Raw genomic sequence first — 16737 nt, forward strand, 5'->3', positions numbered from 1 at the left:
GTCCGGTGGGGGTGGGGACGGGATCCCGCCGCCCGCCGCTGGAGGGGGAGGGGGCGGGGCCAGGCGCCTCGGGGCAGGCAGGAGGCGGGGCAAGCAGCGTCGGGGGCGGGGCCCGGCGAGCAGGGGGCGGGGCGGGCAGCGTCGGGGGCGGGGCCCGGCGAGCAGGGGGCGGTCCGGGGGTGAGTCGGGACGCGGCCGAGCGGCGGCAGGGGGCGGGGCCGGGGCCGGTGGGCGGGGCCGGGGCGTGCCGGGCGGGGCGGGCGGGGCGGGCGGGGCGGGCGGTGGCCGGGAGGCGGCGGCGGCGGCGCGGAGCTGCGCTTCTCTCGCCGGGCTCGGCAGGCGTCGGCGGCGACGGACGGCGGCGGCGGCGGCGGCGACGCGCACAAAGGCGGATTGTGGCTTCACTGGTGCTCGCGGCGGGCGGCGCCGGGGCGGGGGCGGGGGCGGGGGCGGCGGGGCGCGGGGGCCCCGGCGGGCGCGGCGCGGGCGATGAGCCGGGGCCCGGCATGGCTTCTGCGCGGCCGCCGGGCCGGGCCTGCGCCTCGGCGCCCGCGCCCGCGGGGCTCCGGGCCGGGCCGCCCGCCCTCCCCGCCGCTGCCGCCGCCTCCCCCGAGCCTGCGGGCGGCGCCGAGGCCGAGGAGCGCTCGCTGCAGCGCATGCTGCGCGCCATAGCGGAGGAGCGCGGCCGCCTGAGCCTGCGCCGGGAGGTCTGCGGCCTCGGTGAGTGGGGCGGGCCGGGTCGGGCCGCCGGCGCCGGGGGCGCGCCTCGGGGGTCCCTGCGCCGTCTCGGTCCCTGCGCGTCTCTGCGCGTCTCTCCGTGTGCGTCTCTCTCTGTCTCTGCGTGTCTCTGTGCGTGTCTCTCTCCCTGCGCGCCGTAGCCTCCTCCATGCGCCCCCAGCTCTCCACGTACAGGTTTTTCCTGTGTCCCTGTGTCCTGGTCTCTGCTTTTGGTCCCAAGAGCGGCTCCGCACACTCATGTTCCTGGGTCTCTCCCTCTCTCCCGGGTCACTCGGCGTCTCCCTCCGTCTGTCCTTTCGAGTACGTCTGTTCATCCTTCACCTTCCCCGCCGTGTTTGTGCCAGGTCCCTCCCGGGGGCTTCAGTGCCGCTGCAGGGAGTGTGCTCGTGGGATCTGGGGAGACCCCGAGTCTGGGGGTCTCCGGGCCGGGGTGGGGGCAGGCCCCCAGGGCGCCCTGGCCAGACCTCCCTGCAAGCGTGCGGTGGCCACGGTCCCCAGCTTCCTGAAGCCTTTGTCTTCCCGCACCTCTCCGCACTGCCATTTCCTCCTCCTCGTTAGCTCTAACTGGGGACCTGTTGGGCCTTGGCCCCCTGAATCCACCCACTTAGCACCCGGAGCAAGGCCTGCTGCCTCCCGCTCAGCTGAGGCCCTAAGTCATACCTCTGCTGTGGGGTGGGGTGTGGTGGGGCGGGGTGGGGGTGCCTGGTATTGTTTGGAAAAGCCTGGGACTCTTAGGTGTGGGTGGGGTCTCCCTGCTTGGCTGGGTGTGAGGTAATGGCTGCGGATGCATCCTGCCCAGACTGAAGCCCAGGAGCCCCCTCCCCTGTAGTGTGGGTTTATCATTTTATCCATGGATGGAAGGACCCCTCCCTTCTTGGTGCGGGAATGATTTCATGCCACATTGTCAGCCGCCCCCCACCCCCCGCCCCACCCTCACCCCAGTCTGAGCAGGGGATTTCTGAGGGGGTGACAGCATTGTGAAGGAGGGAATGTCAGCTTTAGAGATTCTACTTGTCCCCCCATCATTCACCGTTGGGGAGTCCCCAAGGGCCACCAGATCCCCCTCTGAGGTCACACAACAGCAGGGAAGTGGCAGCCCTGGGGTTCCAGGGCCCTGAGCAGGCCACGCCCTGGAGAAAATAACTTTGAATCGTCCTTTTTGTAGGAGGTACACTAACCTTAGCCTAACACCCTGTGCCCTCAGGGTGCAGATCCCAGCCCCACCTGCCCCAGGAATTTCCTCCTGAGCAGGCATTGCAGTGAGGGGTGGGGGTGCCTGCCCAGTAAGGATGGACCAGGAAATGTGTTTCTCTGGTGCCTTTTTCTGAAAAGGTGTCAGGGCTTAGTTGTGAGCAGACATTGAAGGATCCTCATTAGTTCATTCAGCAAACGTTCACTAAGCACCTACTGTGTGCCAGGCCGTGTGCCAGCCTGGCAGGCGCACGTGCCACCTGGCACAGGATGTCTGAAATGGGAGGGGTCTGAGGGACCATCTGCTCCAGGCCCCTGGGCCCTGCTTGCTCAGGAGCTCCAGGCAGCCCCTCCCCACTTCCCTGGTTAGCGTGCTCCCACTGTAGTCTGACCTCTGAGCACCTTCTCTTCCCTGTTACGCCCTGTCCCAAGGAGTCTGCAGGGCCATTCCCTAAGGACAGTAATGACCTGACGTTTGCAGAGCACTTTCTATGTGCCAGGTGCTTTTACGTGTGCTCTGTTAATTTGATTCTGACTTTGCCAGAGAGGACTATCATCCCCATGTCACAGATAAGCTGGAGGTTCAGGGAGTGGAGAGACTTGCCTGGAGCTGGTCAGTGAAGAAGTGGCACAGCTGGCATGGACCTTTGGCCAGTCTGACCCCAGAGCCTGCCCCGTCCCTCCCCTGCCCCACAGATGTCCCCCACTAGGCCTCGCTGTGCCTGTTGTGCTGCATCTGGGGGAAGAGAAATGCCCCGTAGTTACCGTGTCCTCCCGTAGTTACCGTGTCCTCTCCTGGCTCCCACACAAGGTCTCCTGTCTTACCCCCCCACCCCCGTCCCATATCCCCCTGACCTCAGCCCCTGCAGTGCTCTGATGCCCTGTGTTTTGGGCTTCTCGTCTTCTCTTCCTGGAAAGCCACCCCTACTACTCTGCTCCACACACATACCTACCTACAGGTGTCCCTTCAAGCCTCAGCTCCAGTGCTGCTACTTCCTGTCCCGCTACCTGGGCTCTTTGTACCCGGTGCATGTCTGCTGGTTGGTCAGGCTGGTCCTGGCATCGTGATGGTCTGTGTGACTGTCTCCCCAGTCAGCAAGTGAGCCCCTCCAGGGCATGGCCAGTCCATGTCTCCCCAGTGCCCAGCACAGTGCCTGTGCAAAGCAGGTGCCCAGGGACCACTTAGCAGACAAATGGGAGAATTTCTGGACTAGTAAATTAAGGCCAAGGGTGTCAATGGAGAGTGAAATCTCAGCCTCTTAGCAGGGCTCACTTGGTCCATCTTGCGTTTATCAGGTGAGAAATGTGACCTTATGCCAAAGTAGAGTTAGGGCCCAGTGGTTGGGCCGAGACCCAGAAAAAGCCAGAGCTTTTACATAGGCAGCGGATCCCTTCACCCTTTCTTCTCTGCTTGACAGCTGTGACAACCTGTTAGATTTAGGAATTTAAACCTCTCAGATTGTCGCTGTCGTGTAATTAAAGCTGAGGTCATTCAGAAGCATGCCATGTTCTCTGAGGTTGTTTTGAAGGTGTCAGGGAGCCTCTGCTGGAGATGCTTGACCCCAGACACACTGTTGTCACTTCTGAGTCACAGTGTCTAAGATGGGAGAGAGCGACTGGTCCCCCCACACAGGGATTGTCACTCGGCTGTTGCGATGAAAGGCACCTTGTAGATCCGAACCTGACTGTTGAGGCTTTTCTTCAGCAGCGTCTGTGTTGGAAGCATTTTTTGATTGCCAGGGTTGGGGGTGGGGGAAGGAGGGTCGGGCCTCATCCTGCCTTGTGGCAGCTGAGTAGGGGAGAGCCGCCAGGTGCACAGGTGACAGCCCAAGTGAAGACCCTGCTGGAAGCAGCCAGGGCCGTGGCAGCTCCGAGCACCATTTGGGGGTTTTATGTGCAAGAGACTGCTTGCGATCCCAGGGAACAGGTGAACCAAGCTGGCTGGCTGAGCCAGCTCTTTGGGGCTCCAGGTTCTCTGAGCTGGGGAGAGTCAGGAGGTCCACTGCCCAGATGTTGTGTGATGCACACATCTGGATCAAAAGTAGATGTAGCCTGACACTTCCTCCCAGGGCTTGGGCTTTCTCATGGGCCCGGATATCAGCTGAAGCTTGCCGAGCAGAAAGACCTCCTATCAGGCCACTGACATTCAGCGAGGCCGTGTGGACTTGACCTGGCCCGGAGACCTGATGTGAGTCACGGACAGGCAGGCGCTAGCGGGGTGGGGCCTCCATCATGCCGATGGGCCCTGCGTAGGCTGCACACTTTGTGGAGCTGCTGTTGCCTGGACTCTGGCCACCTTCTAGGTGGCCTGGGGCATTCTCACTCTGGCTGCAGAGCTGTGGGGCCATAGGAGGGTTTTGTTCACTCTTTGCTTTTATTCTTGAATTAGGCCTGTAAGGTAGGTATTGCTACCTGATGAGCAAATGCAAGTGTAGAGGTGAAGTGACCCGTCCCCAGTCACATGGCTGGGAAGTGGCAGGATATATTTAAGCCTAAGTGCTTAGCAGAGGTGGATGCCACCCACACCTGTCCTCGGGGTGCTGGAAGCTTGGTCATCACAGGCATGCAGAGCTACCTGGCACAGGTGGATCGAGGAAGGGCCCAGGTTGTGGTCTGAGAAGCTCCCTAAGGGGCGCAGAGGAGGGAGCCACCACAGGGATCTGGGGGATTGTGCATGCAGCATGTGGCCTCTGAGGGGGCCATGGCAGGGCAAGGCTTGCCTGGGCGGAGGACAAGAGGCTGGGCCGGCCGGAAGGGAAGCTGCGTGGGAGTTGAGGCTGCAGAAGTGGCTGGCTCCTTGGCTCGGCCTCGGGGAGTTTTGTGGCTATTGACTTGTGGGGTGGCTTGCATCAGACCCGGCACGCCTGATGTGCCAGGCTCACGGGAACCACAGCAATGCCTATAGACGGAGCTTCCGTTGGCACCCCATTTTGCAGATGAGAAAAGCAAGCTTCAGAAAGCAAATGGATTCACCCAAGGGCACGTAGAGCTCCAGCTGAGACCTGCTGGATGCCAGTAACCATCCTGCAGGGTGTTCATGGAATGAGCCAGAAGGAATGAAGGGGGCAACTGCCTTCCAGTGAGCCTCTCCTCCTGGCTCAACACCTGCCTTGTGCCAGGCACCGATACCAGTCTGTGAGCTGGAAACAGGACTGCACCTTGGCCTGGCCCTCCACCATGTTGCTGGGTGCAGTGCAGCTGGGCATCACTGAGGGTGAGGTGGGTGGTGGGGATTTTAGTGGGAGATGTGGCTGGGAGGGAAGACTGGAGCATCTGTGAGGTGGAGATGACAAAGTCCTTAGGGTTATGGGAATTGTGCGAGAAGTGACAGCTTCACGGGGCAGCACGAGGAAGGAGCACATGAGACTCAGCAGGTACAACAGGCCCGATCCTTGCTGTGGCTCTTATTATGAAGGGCGCAGAGCATCTGGCCTGGGGCCCACACATGGAATTGGGGTTGCATGCATGTTCTGGGGCACAGCCTGCTTTGTACTCTCTGCGGACAGTTTCCCGGGGTTCCCTCCAACCCAACTATGGCAAAGTTGAGCTGCTTTTGGGCCCGTGCCTCGGAGAGGAAGTGTGACCGTTTGGAGTGGAGCGGTGCCTCTTTCGGTTCCTGGGCCTATTTTTAAGGCCTGTGGGTTCCGGCCTCTGTTGCCCCTGGGACTGGAGCAGCCTGCGAGGCTTTGGTGTGGCTCTCCTGAGGGCGGGGCTCTGCGTCCTTTGAGGGAAACCCCAGGATGAGAGATCTGGGGTCACAACTGCAGGGATGTCTCTGCAAGGCCAGAGTGCACCGGGTTGTGTGGCTCCCCTGGGCCTGCACAGGAGGGCTGCTGGCCCCACTGTGTCCCCTCCTTGTGGTGTTTGCTGGCCTTATGTATGCTTTTCTCCTACACTGAGCCAGGAAGGCTCAGGGATCCCAGCTGAGCCGTGAGGCCCCACAGGAGAAGGCCCACACGGGGTCCTCGTTAAAAATCAGCCTCAGAGGGGATCCCTGTGGGTGGCTCAGTGGTTTAGCTCCTGCCTTTGGCCCAGGGCGCGATCCTGGAGTCTCCGGATCAAGTCCCGCGTCGGGCTCCCGTTGTGGAGCCTGCTTCTCCCTCTGTGTATCTGCCTCTCTCTATCATGAATAAATAAATAAAATCTTAAAAAAAAAAAAAAGTCAGCCTCAGGGGCAGCCTGGGTGGCTCAGCAGTTTGGCACCCACCTTCAGCCCAGGGTGTGATCCTGGAGTCCCGGGATCGAGTCCCACGCCGGGCTCCCTGCATGGAGCCAGCTTCTCCCTCTGCCTGTGTCTCTGCCTCTCTCTCTCTCTCTCTCTCTGTGTCTCTCATGAATAAGTAAAATCTTAAAAAACAAATCAGCCTTAGAATCCCCAAACCAAATTTTGTCCTAATTAAAAATGTTCCATGCACATTATAGAAACTGGAAAATTTAAGAGAGTGGGAAAAAATAACTCACAATTCCAATCACGGAGAGACAACTATTAACTTTGCAAGGTCTTATTTTCCAGTCTTTTGAAAGAATGCTTGATGTTCTGTCCATAAAGTTTCTTAGTCACACTTTCTTACTTAAAACTCCCAACGTGCTCTCTGGCTGTTTAAACGTCATTTAAATGACGACGAGAGAGTGGAGCAGATGTGCCATCATTTCCTGAACTGGTCTTACATCTCGAGGGCGACTTGGGTCTCATTCTGCAGCCCAGCAACTGGCTGGGTCCCCCTGTTGGGGTTCAGGCAGCAGCATGTCTTCTGGGTCACAGCCCATCCTGGGGGAGCTGGGATGGACAGGAAGGCTCCAGAAGTTCACCAGCCTCACCCCGTGGCTGCACAGACAGCTGGGTGAGGCTCAGAGAGGATGCAGACACAGGTGGGTCACAAGGGCCAGAGTGAATGCCTGACTGGGCCCTCCCCGCACAGCCCTGCATGGGTGACAGCTGGAGGCCACCAGTGGGAGGGCCGGGGCGTGTGGAGGGGAGAGGGCTCAAGCACCCTCCTCCCAGGGTCCTGTTGGCCACAGATGGGGGCTGGGACGTTGCTGTTGGACCTGCAGATGCGGGGTTGGCGCATCCAGAGTTGAGCCCCTGAGGGTGGGGGCCGAGGTCAGGGGCACCCAGCCTGGGGAGGAGCCCTTGCCTGGGCCAGACTGGGCAGCAGGAGCCTTGGCTAAGTCTGAGGGGGACCCCCCCTTTGAAAAAGGGAATCCTGTGTCTCATGTGACCTGACACAAGCACCCAGCTAGCTTGTGTTTTTAAAATATCTGTTCTTTACCTCCCCCGAATGACCAGTGAATACTTGAGGAATGTCTGTTGACAAAAGGAGGAAGAGGGGGCTTGGTATTTGAACTCTTTGTCTTATAGGTTGAGTTGGTTGTTACTGTTTATCTTTGTTTTTTTAAAAGTATTTATTATTTATTTATTTATTTATTTATTTATTTATTTTTAAAGATTTTATTACTTTATTCATGAGAGAGAGAGAGAGAGAGAGGCAGACTCCATGCAGGGAGCCCGATGTGGGACTCCATCTCGGGTCTCCAGGATCACGCCCTGGGCCGAAGGTAGGCACTAAATCTCTGAGCCATCCAGGGATCCCCCTATCTATTTATTTTAAATATTTTATTTATTGATTCATGAGAGACACAGAGAGAGGCTGAGGTCCCACAGGCAGAGGGAGAAGCAGGCTCCCTGCGGGGATCCCGATGCGGGACTCGATCCTGGGACCCTGAGACCATGACCTGAGCTGAAGGCAGATGCTTCACCCACTGAGCCACCCGGGGGTCCCCTTGTTACTGTTTATCTTTAAGGCAAAACTCCTTTGCTTTTGGAGGTGCTTTGACTTTTGAAAAAGGCTTTTTATACTAATGATTCTTAGGACAGAGAGAGCGAGGAAAGCCGAGTACTCTGAGAAAGAGCATGTTCCCTCGCTAAGTAGGGAGGGCCCCCCCCCCTTGCCTGGGTTTGCCCTCCAGCCTGTGTGCTGGGGAACCTCCCCTCTCTGGCCGTGTCCTGAGCCCTTGAAAGAATCGGCGCCCCTGCCTTTGCTCCTGACGGCTCCAATGCATGTTTCTGCCCCAGTCCTGTGACGCTGCATAGGGCCCCACCGTGCACGGCTTCCTCTCCCTCACCCCCGGACTCTCCTCCAGGGCCGATGCTGTGCCAGCTCAGGGTGGGCTGAGTCACAAGGGCAGCTTGCCCTGGGGATCGTGCAGGTGATGGGTCACTGGACAGGCATCCACGTGCTGAAGAGGTGATCATTTTGGTGGGTGGCCCTTAAGTGGGGCAGTCCTCACGGAGGGTCCTGCCTGCAGACACAGTGGGGGAGAGGGCAGAGAAGGTTCAGAATCTAATTATCCCCTGCTTGCTGCGCTGCTTTGGGGAAATCACTGCAGCTCCCTGCGTGTCTGCTCTCCTGGCAGGGTAAGACCGACGACTGGTCCGCCTCCACGCAGGGCAGGGGAGCGTGTCACGGAGGCTGCCCGGGACAGGTGACAGGGCCCGGGGTCGAATCCAGGGGGCCTGTGGGGGTGACCGCGGGCAAGGCCCTTCCCTCTGGCTCTGTTTCCTCCTGTATAAAATGAGGGAAGGCAGGTGGACCTGGAGCACAGCTGTCAGCGTGGTGCTGGGATGCGTTCACCAGTCCACACTGTGCTGCCTAAACCGAGCCACTGGTGCCAAGCAGGGCCGATGACCCCACAGCCACTCGTGTGTGTCAGCCCAGGATGACAAGCAAAACATGAACAGACAGAAATAGGAAGAATAGCACATCCCACCCCCCACGAGGGGGAACCAAGAACCGTCTTCCCACCACCCCGAGCTGCAGCCTCACGTCCGGGCTGCAGCCTTCACGGCCACCGAGCCCCCAGTCCCCCACCTCCTCAGGAGACACCAGGATGGTGCCACCTGCCTGATTCCAGATTCCTCCAGCCTGGGGGCGAGGGGGGGCAGGTGGGGAGTGGTTGTGGTCCTGAGCGATTGCTGTGCTCCCTGCGGCAGGGCTCGGGGATGCGGTCCTCCCTGGGGGGAGGCGCTGCACCCAGGAGCCTTCCCTGGAGGCCTGTGAGGCCGGGTGGCCCTGAGCAAGGTGGGAGCCAGAGCAGCCGCGTTGTGTCCTTTCCGTAGGGACCCTGTGGCCAAGGAGGTGTTCGCCCCATTGATGGATGGACCCAGTGAGGCCCAGAGAGGTGAGGCACTTTGTGTAGAGTCCCAGGGCCGGCATTCTGGGTTTGGGGCCCAGTCCTCGGGGACGCGAGGCTGTGGCCTCAGGCACGCCCGTCTCCCCGGGGAGAGGCATTTAGCACCTCCTCACCAAGTGGCCTCCCCTCAGTCTGGCACCAGCAGCAGCAGCACCCTGGTGCCTGCTTTCCATGGTGAAGGAGGGGAGCCGGGAGAGGAGAGGGGGATCAGGAAGCGGAGACGTCTGCGGGAGTGGGCCCCTCTGCGGAGGCAGCTGCGTTGCACGGGGCTGTGACCCCACCATGAGGGAAGGAGAGTGGGCCCCTGGGGGCTGGGGTGGGGGTGTTGGTGTGTCTGGTTTCCAGAGGGGGCACAGTTGTCTGAGGCGCCCCCGTGAACCCCTGCTCCGTGCAGCGTGTCAGCGGCTGCGTCTTGGGACCTCAGCGGCCTTGGTGAGCTCTGCGAGCCTGTGGGGGCAGGGGCGAGGGCCAGCTGTGGGCAGGACAGACAGTCCCTCCTGCCCCGGTGCATGGTGTTGGGGGTGGCCGGTCAGGCTGCATATCCGGTTCCCAGCTCTGAGCCTGGCCCAGTGAGCAAGGAGTGAAGCGAGCGAGTGGATGCCCTCACGTGTCCTCCAGTCCTCTTGCCAGGTCGTAGTGTCCACATGGACACTGTGGTTGGAGTGGGTGGGCCGTGAGCATCTATCTGGAGGGGCTGACCTAGGCCACTAGGGCACGCTGACCTGCCTCGGCCTGTGTAGCATGTTGGGGTGAGGCGGGAGGAGGGGGAACCCTGTGCAGTGACCAAGGGAAGGCCAGCCCAGGCAGCAGGGGAGGGATGGGGCGAGCTGGGAGCCAGGGTGGCCGGTCCCAGCTCAGTCTGGGATGGGGCATCTGGTGTGGGTGTCTGTGGGAGCCTAGAAGGTTCCTCAGAAGAACCGCAGCTCGTCTTACAGGCCTTGTTTTAATGTGTCAGCAAAGCAGTGAGTCAGGAGTTTGAATAAGGCCACAGCCCCCGGGAGTTGGGGCTTGGTGTGGAGCTCCTCCTTGGGTCCCTGTCCCCTCCCCCCCGCCCCGGGCAGGGTCGAAGCTGGAGGGGTCTGCAGGTAGCGGGGTGGGGTGTTGAGTGGTGTCGGCTGTGGGGCCCCAGGGGCACTGCAGGCATCGCTGTTTGGGAGAGTCCAGAGGATGGCTTCTGGAAACTTCGGGCCAAGGACCACTCTGGAAGATGCCCCATCCCACAAGGGCGACATCGAGGTCAGGGTCTGTCACTGCACCCCAGGAGCTCACACAGAGCGGCTCTGGGAGCCGGTGCTGATCCACCCTGGCATGGATTGCAGTCCCAAGGCCTTCGTGGTTCTCCTGGGTAAGCTGAGTCAGGGCGCTGGGTTCCCTCCCTGGGAAGCGGGTTAGTAGGGAGATCCCAGCTGTGACCCCGAGGGTTGTAAAAGCACTTGAAGGATTTCACAACACTGTGCGCATGAAGGGAGGGAGGAGTCAAGTCCTTGCGTGGGAGGCTTCGGGTGAGGCTCAAAGCACCAGGGTGTTCTCTGAGCTGAAGACCAGAGGCTTGTCATCGTCAAGCATTTATTTGTTTGACCTTTGCCTCCCTGCTGTCATGGGTCCTGCCCCACGCTGGGTACCAAGTCACCCTGCCAGCACGATGTCCTGTCTTGGTGGGGAGGGACACTTAGGTGTTTGGAACCAGCGTGCTGAGGCTGTGGCATGGGGCTGGGAGCCGTTGGGGTTAGGGAGCTATGGGGCCAAGGGGCCATCGGGTTAGGGAGCTATGGGGCCAGGGGCCGTGGGGTTAGAAGGCTGGGGAGCCATGGGGTTAAGGAGCCGTGGGGCCAGGGAGCCGAGGAGCCATGGGGTTAGGGAGCCAGGGGGTGAGGGAGCCATGGGGCCAGGGAGCTGTGGGGCTGAGGAATGGTGGGGCTGGGGAGCTGTGGGGTTAGGGAGCCATGGGCCAGGGAGCTGTGGGGTTAGGGAGCCATGGGCCAGGGAGCTGAGGGGTTAGGGAGCCATGGGGTTAGGGAGCTGTGGGGCTGGGCAGACGTGGGGCCGGGGAGCTGTGGGGCTATGAGCACAGCCTGGAAGGCAGCAGGAGTGGCTCTGCTGCAGACTTGCAGGTTGACATCAGACTAGTGATTCAAGGCGTGAGCCTCAAGTTCCTCATCGGCTGAGTGAAAACTGGCTTTACCACACAGCATGTTCAGGAAGGTGGAATGAGGTTAAGTAGCACCAGGTGGGTGGGATCAAGTGTTTGGGAGCAGGTGGCAAGGGGGTCAGGCATGGTGTAGGGGTGATTGGGGGGGAGGTGACAGCTGAGGTGACACACAGGTAGGGTTGAGAGGGGCACAGCAGAGACCTGACAGTGTGGGGAGTGGCAGGCTGAGGGTGCACAGGTGTCTGGTCAGGGAAGAAAGGCCGGGGAACCACACTGCAGACTTTGGGGGCTCTCCGGGGGGCCTGGCTCATCTGGTGAAGGAACCCCGACCTTCAAGAAGACAGGGAAGCAGGCAGGGCCACGGGCTTCTCCTGATCCGGCCACCTCGCCTCACTGAGCCTGCATGCTTCCCTTAGGCTGGAGCAGAGCCATGGCCAGGCCCTGGGAGGGCCCCCTCGGGGACCCGTCTGACCAGTCCTTCCCATCTGAGAGCCTCATCACGAAGCCAGGGCAGTGCGCCCTGGGCAGCTGCCTTGTCTTCTGTGCCCCATGGGAGGGTCTTGAGCCAGCGAGGAGCCCTGAGAGGCACGAGGTGGTGAAAGGCCTATTGAGAGCCCCACAGAAGCCTATTCATTGTGCCCTGGCTGCGGGGGTGTGGGGAGTGTCTGGGGGCCGAGGCTGCCTGGGATTCTCCCCAGAGAGGCCAGTTGACCCCCCCCCCACCTTTGGGAGGGGGGCCAGGCAGGGCAGAAGCCACTGCTGAGCCTGGCATGCTCTTGGGAGGCACCGCAGCAGAGAGACCCCCTCTCAGCTCCTCCCCGCCAGACCCTTCAGGGGTCCCCAGGCCTGGGAGGATAAACATGAAACCTCCAACCGTGAGGCCGCCCCGTGAGGTGGGGTCCCCTCCAGCTCTGGCTCCCATTGGGCGTCCTGGGCCCTGGGCCTTCCCCTAGCCTGGCCACACCGGGCATCACCCCCCAGCGAGCAGGGCCCTGGAGGCTCTTCCCCTGCCTTCGCCCACTTAACCCATAGGTTTGGGCCCTTACATGAGATCCCCTCCTCAGTGAGGGGGCTTTGCTCGTGCTCCTGCCCAGGGCAGCTCCCCTCGTGTGGACTCGGGGCATGCAGCCTGCACCCCTGGGTGAGTCGGTGATGAATTGGCCCCCCTGACGCTCCAGGGCGGAGGGGCAGGAGCCATCCCACCCCAGCACGGAGTACCCAGCCTCTGAGAGTGGCCCTCGGTCAACGTTTGCTCCCAGTCAGGTGAGGTGTGCACAGGAGGGTGTGAGCACTGGCGACCTTGGGCAGCGGCGTCCTCCCTGGTACACAACCTGCTGCACGGGGTGTCCACGTGGGGAACGGACGTATTCGCACAGTGCCGGGCACACCGGGCACACCGTTAGTGGTGTCAGAGTTCATGGGGCGTCTGTAGATTTGCTGTAGAGAAAATTTCCTGTTTTTCAGGAAGAGTCTTTCCAGCGCCCTGAACACTCACCGCCGTGGGCATTTGCTTTACTTCTTCCACTCTTAGGCCTTGTTTTTTACAGAAATTTCTTTGACATATTTCTGTTCAATTTTGTGGCCTGCTTTTTGGTTTCATTTTTTAAAACTTGCTAGCATACGCGTTTGTCCAAGTAACTGCACTGTTACTAGAAATATTTTTGTGGGCAGTCCAGGTGGCTCAGGGGTTTAGCGCCACCTTCAGCCCCAGGTGTGATCCTGGAGACCTGGGATCGAGTCCTGCATTGGGCTCCCTGCATGGAGCCTGCTTCTCCCTCTGCCTGTGTCTCTGCCTCTCTCTCTCCCTCTCTCTCTGTCTCTCATGAATGAATAAATAAAATCTTTAAAAAAAAAAAAAAAAAAAGGTTGTGAGAAGAGTCATCGCGACAAAGTCTCCTGTCAATGCAGCCTCTGTCGGGAGGCTGTGGAGACACCTTGGTGGCGTGAATGAGGCTTGCTAACCTGGGTGCCTGCTCAAGGCGCACACTGTGCAAAAGGCTTCCCATGTATCGGCTCATTAACACTCCCAGCGACCCGGAGAGATGGATTCATTCTTAACTACCTTTTTGCAAATGGGAAACAGGTCCCAGGGTGCCTGGGGCTTGCCCAGCACCGGTGGGAACTGCTGGAGCCCGGATGGGCCCAGCGCCCGCTCCCCCCAGCCAGCGCGCTCATGCCCAGCTGCTCCCTTTAGCACCCAGATCCTCCAGCGCTGTTCTGCGCCCTGGTCCACCTTCCTCCCTGGCACAGGTAGGGCCCTTTCAGTTCTTGGTGGACAACCGCACAGTAGCCCATCCTGCCAGGGATTTCTGATTTCTCTGGCTACTTCCCTGGGAATGGGACCATCTCAGTATTTTGCAAACACTGCTGTAATGATTACAGAATTTTTTGGGGAAAAAAAACCCTCGGGGGCGGAGTTGCTGGGTGGCAGGCATGAGCTTGTGTGGGTCTCATTGCCTGCTGTCTCCCTGGAGATCTTACCGGATCCCCTTCCCACCACCAGAGAAGTCCTGTTTCTGCACATTCTGTTTCTCCACATTCTTTTCTGCCCGGGAGTGTGGTCGGGGGTTCTGATTTTTTTTTGCACATCTGACAGGTGAAAGGTGGAATTTGGTGGTTTTCATAGAACATTCCTCCGGCTGTGTGAAGCTGAGCCTGTTTTAATGTTTGCAGAGCTGTGTCTCCCTTTGCTTTCTGTTTGATCTTATTTTGTATGCATTATATGAGGCTTGTTGATTGATTGATTGATTTGAGGCTTGTTATTTATTAGGGAAATCAGACCTCAGTTAAGAGTCCCAGTAGTTTTTCTGATGTACTGTTTTTTTTTCTTTGTTTATGGTGCATGTGGAATTTTTTTTTAATTTTGTTTTTATGTGGTTTTGATTCATCTTTTCCTTGAAAGCTTTTGTGTTCGCCTCTTGAGAGAACAAAAAAATTCTCTCACAGTTTTTTTTTGCCCTCTATGATATTTTAACATTAAACGTTTTGATCTTTTGGAATGTATGTTGGCACGAGCAGGAACCCAGGCGTAGTCTTTTCCCATCGCTTAGTCACTTATCCCAAGACGAGTGGCTGGAGAATTGTCTTCATCCTGCTGATTTGAAGTGCCACCCTTCTATACGCTAAATTACAGCGTGTCTTCTATTTTGGTACTTTCCATGCTCGTCCACTGATCTGTGTGTTTTTTTTTTTTTAATAATTTTTTTTAAATTTTTATTTATTTATGATAGTCACACACAGAGAGAGAGAGAGAGAGGCAGAGACACAGGCAGAGGGAGAAGCAGGCTCCATGCACCGGGAGCCCGACGTGGGATTCGATCCCGGGTCTCCAGGATCGCGCCCTGGGCCAAAGGCAGGCGCCAAACCGCTGCGCCACCCAGGGATCCCGATCTGTGTGTTTATGCACCAGTATCGCCGTGGCTTCATCAGTCACTGGGTTCATGTCACTTACTTGCTCAGTTGGCCAATATTTATTGCTTCCTCTAGGCCAGACACTAATGTAGGGCCTGAGTATACAGCAGTGAACAAAATGATCAAAGTGGGAAAAGATTCATACCTTCATGGAGCATACATTCTCATGGGGTGTCTCTGTTTAAGCCCGATCAGCTCTAGTAGGCCAGGTGTTGGCAAACCATGGCCCCAGGCCAATACTGGGCGGCTGCCTGTTTTTGTAAATAAACTTGGGTTGGAACCTAGCCATGCTCATTTCTTTACGCATTGCTCTGGGTGATTTTGTAGTTGAGACAGGACCATATGGTCTGCAGAACCTAAAATATTTTCTGTCTGGACCTTTACCGGAAGAAGTGTGTTGGCTCCTGTCCTAAGAAAAGGCCGAAAGCAAACAAAATACAGGTAAAACATAGATGATATGTAGTGACAGGTGCAGGAAGTGGGATAGGGAGTGCAGGGGCGGGGTTTGCAATTTTTTTTTTTTTTATGATTTTATTTATTCATGAGAGACACACAGAGGCAAAGACAGGCAGTGGGAGAGGCTGGCTCCCTGCAGGGAGGCGGATGCGGAACTTGATCCCAGGATCACGGGATCATGCCCTGGGCTGAAAGGTGGTCTCAACCACTCAGCCACCCAGGCATCCTGGGATTTGCAATTTTAAATAGAGTGGTTTGGAAAGGCCTCAAAGGGAAGGTAGATACTTTAGTAAAGAGCTGGAGGTACGGAAGTCAGCCTCACGGAGGATTTTGAGCAGGGAGGATTTTGAGCAGGGACGTGATAGGTACTGATTGGAACGTGAGGACCGGTTAGAAAGCTGGGCCAGGAAGGCAGGCGGGAGATGGTGGCTTGGCTCTGGATGGAAGAGCAGTTGCTGAGAGCTGGTTGGATTGTGGGTTTGTTAGAAGAGAGAGTCAATCAAATGATACAGAGATAAAGTCACAGTTCTGCAGGGGGAAGAAAAAGCAGTGGTAGAAATTAAGAAATGTGTACAGAAACGAATCTGTCCAAGAACATGATCAAGAGTTTCTCTTGGAGTCAGCTTCCAGTCGAGATGGTAGCTGGAAGGTGATGAGGGTCAAGGGGTGCTTTTTGGTTTGTTTTTTTTAGCGTTGGGTGTTTTCTGGGAGTCTTTGGGTGACAGGTCTGTGCGAGGCAGGCCAGAGGTCTCCCACAGCCCTGGGGTTTAGGTCCACACCAAGGGGTGGCAGGTGGTTTGGGCTGGTGGTGGCAGGAGGTTTTAGCTTTCTGTTGTGTTTTTTAAAATACTGATAGGAACCCTGCCCCCACATCATTCTTTCCGAATTGTCCTGGCTCTTCTCCCTTAATTCTGAAACATATTCTTGGCATTTTGTATTGGCTCATGTTAAGTGATCAAATTAGTGGAACTACTCCTTCTATGATTTGGATATTCTAGCTGAGGACTCAGCAAACCTTTAGTCAGTCAAGTCTTCTCCTTTTCTTTCTTAAAAATTCTGAAGAGAATATTTCTTCCCAAATTATACTTTCTAACTGGAATATTGGCTTATCTCAAAGCTGTTGGTTTCTGGATGTGCTGGTGACTTTGTACTTATGACTTCTGTTGTTTTCATTTGAGGTTTTTTGATTTTCCAAGTCTGGTATGATATCATCTGTAAATATGTTAATTTTTACCTTATCCTCACAATTTTTACTCTTAATATCTTCATTATAAGTTCAATGTGTCTAGTACCTTTAGAACAATGCTAATTGTAGTGGATGGTGATAATATTTAACCTTTTTTTTTTCTACATGAGCTGTAGATTCTGTTTAAGGAAGTACCCTTTATTCTTATTTTATGGAGAATTTTGTTTTTTTTAATCAAGAAGAGGTAGTGAATTTTACTGAATGTTTTATCAGCATCATGGAAAATGATCGTATGCTATTTCTCTTTTGCTCTGTAAATATATAGTGAATATGTGAATAGATTTCCTAATATTGGACCATTCTTGTATTCCTGAATTAAATCCTGCTTAGACATGGGATATACTTTTAGTGGATT

The 16737-nt window shown here is 57.1% G+C and overlaps 1 protein-coding gene across 3 annotated transcripts in view; it reads left to right on the top strand.

Annotated features, from left to right (window-relative positions):
• Positions 1–566: 566 nt before the first annotated feature.
• KIAA0930 (KIAA0930 ortholog) overlaps positions 567–16737 on the top strand; it is a 36349-nt gene continuing 20178 nt past the window's right edge. For 2 of the 3 annotated variants that reach the window (XR_011997842.1, XM_072741656.1), the window contains exon 1: positions 567–720. Coding sequence is in view for 2 of the 3 variants with exons in the window: in XM_072741656.1 (XP_072597757.1) it covers positions 657–720 (64 nt within the window). In the remaining variant the exon portion in view is untranslated. Of the gene's footprint in view, positions 721–8989; positions 9109–16737 lie in introns of those variants that run through there. The other variant, XM_072741660.1, reaches the window with a different exon arrangement.

This window comes from Vulpes vulpes, chromosome 16 (genome assembly GCF_048418805.1).
Source record: "Vulpes vulpes isolate BD-2025 chromosome 16, VulVul3, whole genome shotgun sequence".
Lineage (NCBI taxonomy): Eukaryota > Metazoa > Chordata > Mammalia > Carnivora > Canidae > Vulpes > Vulpes vulpes.